Source organism: Diadema antillarum, unplaced genomic scaffold (genome assembly GCF_040938485.1).
Source record: "Diadema antillarum isolate AM-2024a unplaced genomic scaffold, OU_Dant_1.0 seq00001306_RagTag, whole genome shotgun sequence".
NCBI classification, from domain to species: domain Eukaryota; kingdom Metazoa; phylum Echinodermata; class Echinoidea; order Diadematoida; family Diadematidae; genus Diadema; species Diadema antillarum.
In genome coordinates this window covers 43879-56281 of record NW_027272081.1, presented here as the reverse complement: position 1 = coordinate 56281, position 12403 = coordinate 43879, and the positions used below count along the sequence as shown (strand labels likewise).

Below are 12403 nucleotides of genomic sequence, written 5' to 3'. Positions count from 1 at the left end.
AACATCTAAGCCTACCTGATTGATGTTTGACTTACCTATTTTATGAATTATTCCGATAAAGTGTGTGTGTTTTTTTTCTTGCACAGAATCTCACAGCTGCCTTCCAACACACAGCGCCATTCAAACCCCCAGAACGCAGTGCAAGTGGTCACTGCATTTGCAGTACGGCATAGGTTATGTGCAGGCCCATGCACAGCGACCACACCACAGCAGTCGATTCGAAGGGTTTTGAACAGCACTGTGTTTTGGAAGGTAGATGTGAGATCTGTGCTTAATTCATAAAATCGGTGAGGTAAACATAGATAAGGGATATATTAGGCTTGGACATTCCACTAGAGTTGATTCAGTGAGGATAAAATGCCCTCTTAGTATAAGGCCGCCTGATCTTAGGATTGATTTCTGCGCAAACACTAACATGCACATACGCCGTGCAAGATATTTCGCAGCAAAGATGGTTTAGAGCAGAGCTTTGGGTGCACTATTATGTTTGTTTTGCAGTTTGCCGCTGGGCTGTCAGTCGTACTTCATTCAACAACGTACTTCATTCCACACTGACGTCATCCAAAAGGGAGCCGAAATCGTTGCTGTTTCTCGGTCGGGAAAGGTCTGATTAAGCCTTTGGGTATCTAAAATGCCATATTGACATTGTTCATGCTCTTAGCTTTCTATTGCTGTATGATTTGCTGTATTTCAGAAATTTCAACAGGCAGTCGGTTTAAGCTTTCTTCAAGACTGTACACATGCTACTGTGCTATAATTTCATGAACACCAGCACTGTTCAATGCATGAAACACATGTGTGTATATGTATACACACATACATGTAAGTACTTACAGATGTATACAATGATGATACATGTACACGTAGGCAATGTACACAAAGTTGGATAACCTGTCTATAGTGGCCACCTATCTATAATGGCCACTTTTTTCGTCTCCCTTGGGTGGCCACTATTGACAGGTTTGACTGTAATAGCTACCGTGTACGACGTGAAAGACACACGCTCTTCTGCGAGTTTAGCAAGTTCCCACATACACATACAGCTCAACTGGTGATAAAGCGATTAAACTCCAAAGTCATGCAAATATCAATCAACTACTTTTATAATAGTCTTGCTCAAAAACTTACTTGCATGATATGCAGACAGTAGATATTGCTTTCAACAGTTCATCCTGGAAAGAAAGAAATATGAGACACAAAGCTTACTGAAAATAAGTTAGATACAATTGTACAATCATATACATGACAGCAAACATGGGTCAAACCCACTAAATCGGCATAAATTCTTATTTGATTTGGTGTCCCCTGACTCTTCTGCCGGCATTTTAAAGAAATCCCAGACTGCAGAACATGATTCTTGCATCTCATCTATTCAGTGGCATGTGTTTGAAAGTTGAAAGCATATTTACAGGGAAATGAAAACTGAATAATGTATTATGGCCTGCTGAGTGAGGGCTTTAACCCTAACTAGGCCGGGGGGTCTTCGAGGCCCCTCCCTCGACGTTCCGCGCGATGTGTCGCATTCGCAAAAAGCTATCGCCGTGACGTTTCATGACTTTTTTCTTTCGAGTCTCCTGCATCTTTTGACACCAAATTTGCGACGCCCGGGCGCGCGGTTCCGAAGTTACGCACAAATATGTACATGCATGTCAGACCAAAAATTGCTCAAAAACGTGAATTCGTGTACAGTTTCAATGCAAACTGTGCTTACAGGCAAATTTCATAGAAGCATGATTATTTTGGTGTTTTATTGATTAAAATCAATGAATAACATACATGTATTTTCTTGTTCGGAGCGATGTCGCGGACAAATTTCATCGAAAGAACAATGTAAAACATAAAGTCGAAAAAACAAAGAAATACATAAGAAATTCAAAAAACAATAAAATACTTAAGAATTTTTTCTGATATCACAATTCTTTTGTTACATTTGCTAAGGACACTAAAAAGAATATTTACACAAAAAATGTGCCTGTTTTGAGCTTTATTTTGTGATTTATACCAAATAACCTGATTTCATGCATCATTATGCATAAATTAACATAATTTAGCATAAATAATAAGTTTTTGAAAAATTAACTCCATGGTATTTTAGATTACATCATAGGCAATGTGTGTGCCAATTTTCGTCGCAATCGCGCGGTCGAGATCTGGAGGGGGGGCCTGGGAGGCCCAACCCCGGCTCTATCAACTATCTAATAGCCCGGCCTAATTAGGGTTAACTGAAAAACCCCTGCTGCTAGAAAAAAAAAATCTTGCCAGTGTAAAGTATTGACAATCAAAATTCAAAAGATATTCTTCTAAAAACTATGTTTATACATACACTTTTGATTGTTCATCACAGATATGAAAGATTGTCTTGTTTGTGCTTTGGATTCCGTCATTCACCACCCATAACTTGTCTAAAATTTTCTGCAACATACATTGTTTCAAGGTTGTATATAGTGGGCATAAAAGGTCAGATATTTTGTTTAATTAACCATTTTCTGTTTCACAGTAGTCAGGGATACAAGAACTGATTACATCAGCACTGATAAACGAGAATATTTTCTGCCATGTACTAAAATCATTTGGTCAGAAAAACAAAGCTGTGTAACACACCTCACCATGGTTGGTGGGTTTTCAGAAAAGCATGTGCATGGGGCCTTTCTCTATTTTTAGGTGCTGACTTTCACAAGGTAACCAAGACCCCGTTTACAGTGCGGGGCTGGGCCGAGCCCAGCCTCAATTGCGGGGCCAAGCCCCGCAATTTTGTCCGTTTACACTGCCGGGCTCAGCCACGCTTTTAATTCAAACCTTTCAATATTTTGTCGTAGTGGCGCTCTGCTTGTAAACAAACGCAATTTGGTATAGTCTGGTTTTCAGACCCTTTGCCGACTGGATTCCGTGGCGACGAAGTCGCCGTTCGGGCAAAGGCCTTTGCCGAAGGAAAAATCCTTTGCAGGACAAAACCACCTTAAACTATACTAGTTTTCGACGTTGAGGGGGTTAATATCCTGAACAGCGAAATAGTACGGGCAGAGGGTTTGGAAGCCAGACTAAAATTGGCCGCGCATTTGGCCCAGTTTGCGTTTACACTGAGAAAAGGCCGGGCTCGGCCGAGCCGCGGCCGAGACCACCTCCAGAGCGTGGCCAAATGCGCGGCCAATTTTGGCCCCACATTTGGCCTTTTGCGTGTTTACACAGGAATGAAGGCAGGCTCGGCCGTGGCCGAGCCGCAGCCGAGCCTCGCACTGTAAACAGGGTCCAATAGAGAAACAAGGAAAAATTCCAGCTTTATACGCAGACATATGTCATTAAATAAATATTTTGAAACATACATTATGAAACATACATTACCAATTTGATACATTCTTTCCAGGAGTGAAGGCTGTGCATAGTTATGACCTCAAAATGACAATCATTTCATTTTGAGATTTTAGAGAAATATCTTTGAAACATTTCAAATCTATACATTAAGCTGATCAAATTTTGAATGAAGCATTCTTTTTTTAACTTATATCCCTCACTCTAGGGCCACAATGCATACTGCTGGCTTTATTTCCCTTTAAATCTGTTTCAACTTCATTAGCAATTGCTACTGAGTAGATGAGGTGAAAGAATCATGGTCTGCAATGTCTTAATTCTTCTGAATAAAAATGTGGACAGTATAATCAGAATTACTGAAATTTCAGAATTATGCCAATTTAGTGGGTTGAACCCTTATGTTTGTTGAAGACATGCTATTCAACATTATAAAACTATATATAAAAAAACTTTCTTGAAGCCTCAAACAATGGAGGAGGTTTTATTTGGTTTCTCTTCAATCATTGCTAAAAAAAAATTGGGCAATTTCTCACATCTGACAGTCTTTTCATGCTTATCACGACACATTGAAGCCTCAGAAAATGATGAGAGATGTGAAAACAAACAGGGAAATGATTGATGGCTGCTGATTGTGCATGCTTAACTCTGGCTTTCATGTTGCTCCCAATTCAACACACTGCTTGCAATGTAGCCTGATTGGACATGTGTTTCACTGGATCTCATCTTCTTGAGAAAGAAGTCTATAACTGTGTCTCGTGTCTATTTTCTTCTTCTTTTCCCCATCCTTATGGGTAAAACTGTGGGACCTCCAGATATTTCTTTCTAACCTTCTTCGCATATGTAGTCCAGGCTAGGCTCCATAGAAAGTGCACTTAACCTTGTTTTTCGATATATACAATGTTTTTTGATGGTTTCTTGTCAATTCGAGGGTGCTGATTCCAAATCCGATTGATGCCACTCGCGTAACCTTGAGCATTTTCGGCAAAATGCAAAAATCCAAAATGGCCGCCAGATATGCTGATTTGGCCATGATAATCCCATTTATGTCAATTTTATGACCGATTATTCCATCAAACTTTTCAAAATTCTTGTTCCTTGAGTAATTTCATTTGCACATGCAAGAAAATTTTCATTTAATGTAGGTACATCTGGTATTTTAAGCTTATTTTCAATTCAAAATGGCCGCCATTCCTATACTCATGATGTACTTTACGAATGGCGAAAAATATGCATAGAAATAGAAGACGAATTTGCTGTTTTTCCAGTCACATTCCTACGCTGTTATCAAGTTTTGCATGTGTAATGCAAATCTTATGAGTGCCACTTGCAACACAAGCAAGCAAACAAACAAACAAACAGAAAATACATTCTTTGTAATCTTATATGTTCTTCTTAATACAAAAATTCAAAATGAATGCCACTCATATACACCTGTACAATATGAACGATACAATGTGCACGGAAATAAACGAATTTTCTCTTTTTTCTGTCATGCAGCAACACTGTTTATCAATTTGGGTGCTGATTACAAATCAGAAGAAATCAGAAGGTTGTTTAGGGCTGTTTTATTTGTGATGCAATCATCCAAATCTGGTTCCTCAATCTGGATTTTCACAAGGAATTCGGGAAAAAGCCCAACAAAGCTTGAATTGATGCCAACATCACGATCGTTTAACAGGAATTGTTAGACAAGAACATTTGATACTTACTTGCCTTGAGATGTTCAACATTGTAAAATTTACTCTGATTTACTGAAGCTAAATCTCAGATAACACAAATGAAATTTTCCAAATAACTGTCTAAAATATCGAACTACCTAAAATAACTCTAATCTAAAAGTGATATTATACAAACTGTTCAATCCCCTCTTCTGAGAAAGAACATGAGGCAGGGGAAAGTTGAAAAAAAGGGACCACCCCACTTCCTTCCCTCAAATCTCTGATATTTAAAAAAAAGTTTTTCATGTTCACCCAGAGTATATGATTTGCTTGAAAATACAAATGACACATGACCTTCTGTCTGATCTGTATAAAGTAGATCAGATTTACCACTGGTTCTGTGATGGCGTGATTTTTCACCTACAGTGTATTTGCTCAAGGTTGGTTAAAATGTAACGGCATGAACTTGTTTACTTGCCACTGTAAAATTGGTTACAGCTCGGTATTCCGAAGGTTCGTTATTCCGAAGGCTCTTTAATCCGAAGATTCGTTAGTCCGAAGGTTCATTTTCCGAATTTCATGTTCGGATTAATGTATCTTCGGAATGACGAACCTTCGAAATAACGTCACAAATGTTCGGATGAACGAACTCTTTTTCATTTTCAAATTAACGAACCTCTAGGTATAGGGAATTCGTGTGTTTCGGATTGACGACGCTTCGGATTAACGAACCCTTTTTTCATTTTCGGATTAACGAACCTCTAGGTATAGGGAATTTTTTGTGTTTCGGATTGATGACCCTTCGGAATAACGAACCCTCGAAATAGCGAACCTTCGGAATAAGGAACAGCACCCGTAAAATTGACATATTTTTGTGTCTGGAGATGAGTACACTGCTCTTACCTTTCCTTCAGTGATGAATTGTGAAATTATTGAATATTTACCAATGTTAGTACAATGCAGGTGATTCATGATGAATATAATGGTTAGAGTCCATATTGGTCAAGGGGCTTGTTTTACACCTGTTTGCCCCCACCTCTGCTGCTGCCCAGCCCTGCCCGACCGCGACCCCTGCAATCCTGCAATTGCCTTACAAGGTACTTAGGGGTCGATCGGTGATCTTGCCATAGAAAGAAGGTAAAGATGTGGGGACTTGCTTGAGCACTCCTGTACAGAAGATCCAAAGCCCAACCATCCACAGAGCTATCTGACAATAGACATACTGACATTGTAGCCATGATAGGTGAAAGGCTTCATTGGTCTCGCGATAGATGGATTTTACCACCAGTTTTCTCGGAGTGATTGTCTTTGCGTATGATGTCTAGGGAGGCTCTAAGATTTCTAAAGTGCTGCCTCATTCTGGAAGCAGTGCTATAACAACTTCACACTGCTTGTCCGTAAATTTCAGCCCTTGCAGCTTCAGGATGTCGTAGACCAACTGACTTAGGACTCTGAATGATGGCCTCCTCCAGGGTGGCTATAAACTAACTCCACTCCTTTTAACATGGTGACATGATAATCACTTCATGAAGGAAGTTTGCTCGCGCAGATGATCTTACCCTTTCGTCTCATAGAAGGTCCTTGGATGACATTAGCCGAGTACTGACCCATCTCAAGACAATAGAGGAGTAATTCTCCTTCTGGAGACTTTGCCTCAACCTTTACAAGATTACCATTAGGCCCATGCCTCCCATCTTAGCAACCATCTTGGCAACGCTATATGTTCAAGGAAGCCTTCTGTGGCAGGCATAGGCTAAGGAAGTTTACCCTCCTTAACTGGTGCTCAATCACTCTCCCTCCTTACGCTTGAAGAAAAGGATGGCAAGTGTCCCCAGTGCCGTCTACGCATACCCTGATCTTATGGCTTCCAATCATGATAACCTGATAACCTGACCTGGGGGCATTTCATAAAGCGTTTTGTCTGACAAATTTGTTCTCAGCCAATCAGATGCAATGGTTTTTAGGCTTATAACAGTTTGTCCAATATATTTATATACATATATATATATATATATATATATATATATATACACATATATATATACAACTGTAGTTATCTGACAAAACGCTTCATGAAATGCTTCCCCGCCCCCCCCCCCCCCAGGAATCTGCCATCAATGTGTCTGAAATCCCACAAGCCAATCTAGATCTCCCTCCCCCCTCTCCCCATCACTGACAGCTTTGACCCCAAAACCGGATGGTGCAGATGCTGGTCTGAGGCCATGGACCATCCAAGTTAGATACAATACTGTCTCTGGCATGGCAACAAAGCCAGACGGCTTCAACGGGCTTTCATCCTGGTCCTATGGCAAAAAAAAAATCACCCTCTGACCCTTGAGGAAGTCGTGGAAGTGATGAACATCATCAGATGTGGTTGCAACTAAGGCAATTGCAGGACTGATATGCATCTTTAGCCCTAGAATCCTGCAAATATGGGGCTGATGTCGCCTGCTGCCAAACATCAAATTAAAGAGATCTTTGAAGACAATAAAAAATAACAGTTTTGGTTTTAAGACGAGAATGAATGACCTCATGATGTCAAAGTATATATAATAAACACATGGGAAGTGTGACAGAACTGAAAGAGGTACTTCACATTGGTCCTTAGTTTTGAATAGTTTGAAAGGCATTGCGTTTGGACAGTTTTGTTTATTAAATACCTTCACCAGTGTTTGTTGTTGTTTTAATTCAAGAAGAAAATCAAGTTTGCTCGATAACATCAAAGCGGTAGTCTTAAATTAAATCATATAAAAGTGATGTAAGTTATGATCCATTTCAAACTCACCACAGGACTCCCCCCCCCCCCCCCTCCCATTCCTTGCACCTTTTCTGTACCCTTTTAACAATGGTTTCAGTGAGATACATGTTAGAAGCCTTGCTTTCTAGCTTCTTTCCCTCCATTTTCAACATTATTTGATAAATACTATGTATCTAGGTTGTTAATATTGTGTGAGTATTACATTTTTATATGCAACCTGCATACAGAACAGGATGGTATATTGATTTTTTTTTGCGTGATGTGTAGTGCACTCATATTCTTTGATGAAACACAATAATAGATAAAAAATTGTGTTCAACATTGTAAGGGTTACCATTCATAATTCCTAGTAATAATCCTAATTTATGTGGTAAATAAGGGCTTTTGCATCACTAAAGAATAACTTTTTGTTAAGAACATCCTTCAGATATATGATCAGCACTAGATCTTAATAAACAATGTAGCTGGATGTCAGAAAAAAAGAAACACCCAGCAAATTGGCTTTCTATTTCCACATATGTTTTTGCCATTCATATTGTACAGAATAAGAGTGACGACCATTTTGAAGAATAAAAATACATGTAGGCCCTATATATTGTAAGTGGCACCCAATATATTTGCGTTGCACACGCAAATAACAGCGTACAGGTAGGTACGGGACTGGAAATACAGTAAATTTGTTCTATATTTCCGTGCATTTTTTTTACCATTCATATTGTACATGAGCATAGGAATGGCGGCCATTTTGAATTGAAAATGAGCTTTAAATACCAAATAAACCTATACGAAATGAAAATTCTCTTGCAAACACAGATGGAGTAACTCTAGGAAAGGAAATGTACAAAGTTTGGCGGAATAATTGGTAATAGAATGCGCCGTATTCTGATTATCACGGCCAAATTAGCATATTTGGCGGCCATTTTGAATTTTTGCATTTTGCCGAAAATGCTCAAGGTTACGCGAGTGGCATCAATCGGATTTGGAATCAGCACCCTCGAATTGACAAGAAACCATCAAAAAACATTGTATATATGAAAAAACAAGGTTAGGTGCCTTCTAGCCTGGACTAATGTAGTTGCTCCCTTTGAGCAATTTGGCTAAAGATGAGCTAGAGATATGATTTAAATTTCTCTACCAATAGACCCTTACAAGATGATTTCCTGCAGATTATAAACTAATTAATAATGTGGTGATCATAGCTCAAACCTGTGAAAAGTTATTGAGAGCTTGCAATATGCGACAAGTTCACCTAAATAACATATGTGTGGTGTGAGTGAATGCAGTAATGCTAGAAAAAGACATCAATGAGAGTTTGAGGAAAATTGCAAAATCTATTCAAAAGTTATGAATTTTTTAAGTTGAGTACTGCCATGGCTGGATGAGAAGACTACTGCAGTTTGATATGTCACATGCGCAGAACGATATAAAGAAAATATTAGGAAAATTTAACATATTTTCACTTTTCTCACATAAAAGAGCACTTAACTTGCATCTTTCAGAAGACAAAGGAATATCATGACTGTTACCATACGTTTGTAAAAAGTCGAGGGAATGTAAACTTTTAAAAAAGTGGAATTCTTTTCATATTTTCTTTATATCCTTCTATGCATGTGACACCACAAACTGTAGTAGTCTTCTCATCCAGCAATGGCAAGATGGAAATTTCAAAAACTCAAAAACTTCTGAACGGATTGTCTGATTTTCCTCAATCTTTCACTGATGCGTTCAACTAAATTGCTGCATCCACTTGATACACATACAGGGTGAACTTGTCCTTTACATCAAGGAAAGTTCATTGACATTTTAAAACTACTGTCATCAATGTAATTCCTCATAGCAATACCTTTGTTTGATGATTCTACAGAAGAAGATTTTAAAAGATTTCCTTAATTTGGGGACCTTGTCCCTCCCCCCCCCCCCCACCCCCCGGCTCATCGTCTGATCCACTATGAACAAACTTGAAACTACAGTTACCAATCTAAACTCATAGCACATCAGCTTATTACTTCAACCATTCCTAAATACCCCTATTCCTATTTAATTTTCTCTTATCGGTCACTCATCGCAAGCGAAGTTTATTGCTTCTGACTATTCACCGAAGTGTATCAGATCGCAGTATGATGATATCTGACTTATGTTGGCCGACTATCGGGTCAGTGTCAGACAGGTCGGGTGGTGATCCGATGAGGCAAGATCTTCCGATGAGGATCACACGCGACATGTCTTACACTCACCTGATAGTCGACCAACGAAGTCGGATTCATCAAACTGTGATCCGATACACTTCAGTGGCTGGCTGGAAGCAACTTACTTTGCCTCCGATGAGTGACCGATGAGAAAACATCTCTGTAGAATGGGGGCAGGTATATTGTTCGGAAATGACAATATACCAGGAATGAATGAATGAATGAATGAGCAGTCCTCAGAGAATCTTCAATGTCTCCAAACAAGATTCTTTTTCTGCCCATCGACAAAGAACAGACAAGTTGGTAATCCACCTGTGACAAATCAGTCGAGTGGAACATGTTTCCCCTTTCCACGGTCAACGGTCAACAATGCAAACTATCATCTACATAGGACGTTCTAGCGGCACATTAAAAAAGCATATTCTTGTCCGCTCGATTTTCGCTGTGCAATATGTGAACGTATTGAACGAAAAGCTTAGGCTAATGCATTAATTCCCCATAGGCTACTGTTGTTAGTGGCCGTGCAATGATTATATGTGACCGTGCATCACAAAACAAACAAAAAGTCGCAGCCTTTGATTTTACATGAGGACTCAAAAAAGATGGAATGGGTCAACCAAGTCAATGTTGAGTTTTTCATATTTTCTGAATGAGCTATCCTTCTACATTATTCTTTAGTTTGGGATCATAACATGAATGGGAAAGTGTGTTTTCAGCAGTTTTTCTACAACCCTTTTTGGGGGGAGAGTAGAATGATCAGGGATATCTTAGATGCCCCTTTTCATTTCTTGAAATCGTTTGCACACTCTTCACTTTCAAGTCTAATATCTTTTGAATGGATAATGCTACTGCTTTGAAAGTTGGCATTAATCATGGACAGAATGTGTTAATAGAGCATGCCCAATTTCAGCTTAATCTGATCATCCCTTCATTGTTGTTGCTCTGATGGTTTACATCCTGTGTTTTGTCCCTTTCATCACAGCAGCTATCGTATGGCTTGGTAAGGATTAAACACTTGAATAGACCCTGTACTTCACAGCCTCTCTTCTCAGTTCACACTTTTCCAGAGTGTGTGCTTTCTTTCCAGTGTTTAGATACATGTAGGTTAGGGAAGTCCATTTGAGTTGAGTTATACATCATTTTAAAGCTTAGAGTCTGCTCTTTCAGAATCTGCCCTTAACTAAAAATCCATATCTGGCGACTTTTTGTTCATTTTGTGATGCAGGGTCACATATTATATTGGATGGCAATGAATGACATACCAGGGAATATTGCACCAATTTGGGCCAGTATTGCACAAATTGATAATGAGTGCAATATTGGCCCGAGCGAGTGCAATATTCATATAATATTGGATGGCTATGAATGTGATACCCTGGAATATTGCACGAGTTAGGGCCACTATTGCACAAACCGAAGATGAGTGCAATTTTGGCCCTAACTCGTGACATATTCCCTGGTATTCCCTGAATTAATGCCATCCAATATAATTATTATCATCAACAATCATGTAGAGAAGGCATAAACGGCACAGAAATACTGTAGGCCTACTTCTAGTTGTCTTTGAAGTTGACTCAGCAGTCCCATCCCAGCACTGAAAGGGGAAGCCCCTAAAACTGCATATGAAGCCAGCAACTAGTAAGATGTTTGCGCGCTTGTGAATTGTAACAAAATTTTGTGCACTAGAAGCAAGCATTTGCACACTCAGCAAGCACTCGCGCAACATATGACACAAAATACAGTGTATTATTGAATGGCCAGTAACAACGGTAGCCTATGTGGAATCAAAATGTTGGCCTATGCTTTTCGTTTCATATGCTCTAATATTGAGCGGTAAAAATTGAGCGGCCAACAATACCTGTTTTTAATGCGCCACTAAAACGTACTGTATAGATGATAATCCCTGGTATTCCATGAATTAAAGACATCCAATATAATTATCATTTATAATAATTATCTAGAGAAGGTATAAACTGTAAAAAAGAACTGTACTTCTACTAGACTTATGCTTATACCCCCATTCCACAGAGATTTTTTCTCATTGGTCACTCAGTTGATGCTGCACTTGAAAAAGAGCGACTCGCAATGTACTTGCAAATAGCAAGATGTTTGCATGCTTGTGAATTGTAACAATTAGAGTTCGCGCACACGCAGTGTAGTACAGTTGAACATAGACAGTGTTCGCGCATGCAGCAAGCGCTCACACAACGGACGAGACAATGCAATACAGTGTGTTATTGCATGGCCACTAACAACAGTAGCCTATGGAGAATTAATGATTATAAATAATAGTTACATTGAATGGCCTTAATTCATGGAATACCATGGAACACTGCACTTGTTAGGACCAATATTGCACTCATCTTCAGTATGTGCAATATTGGCTCTGACTCATGCACTATTCCCTAGTATCACATTCATTGCCATCCAATACAATATAAATATCTCTCGGATGTGAAATATGAATAGAGCATGTGCTGCAGTTTCGCAAACTC

General features: G+C 39.2%; 1 protein-coding gene across 1 annotated transcript in view; it reads right to left on the bottom strand.

Annotated features, from left to right (window-relative positions):
* The window catches only part of LOC139708116 (proteasome adapter and scaffold protein ECM29-like), a 99100-nt gene that overhangs the window by 47477 nt on the left and 39220 nt on the right, over positions 1-12403 (bottom strand). Inside the window, exon 10 of the mRNA XM_071620094.1 lies at positions 1129-1172. Within this exon, the coding sequence (XP_071476195.1) occupies positions 1129-1172 (44 nt within the window). The remainder of the gene's footprint in view (positions 1-1128; positions 1173-12403) is intronic.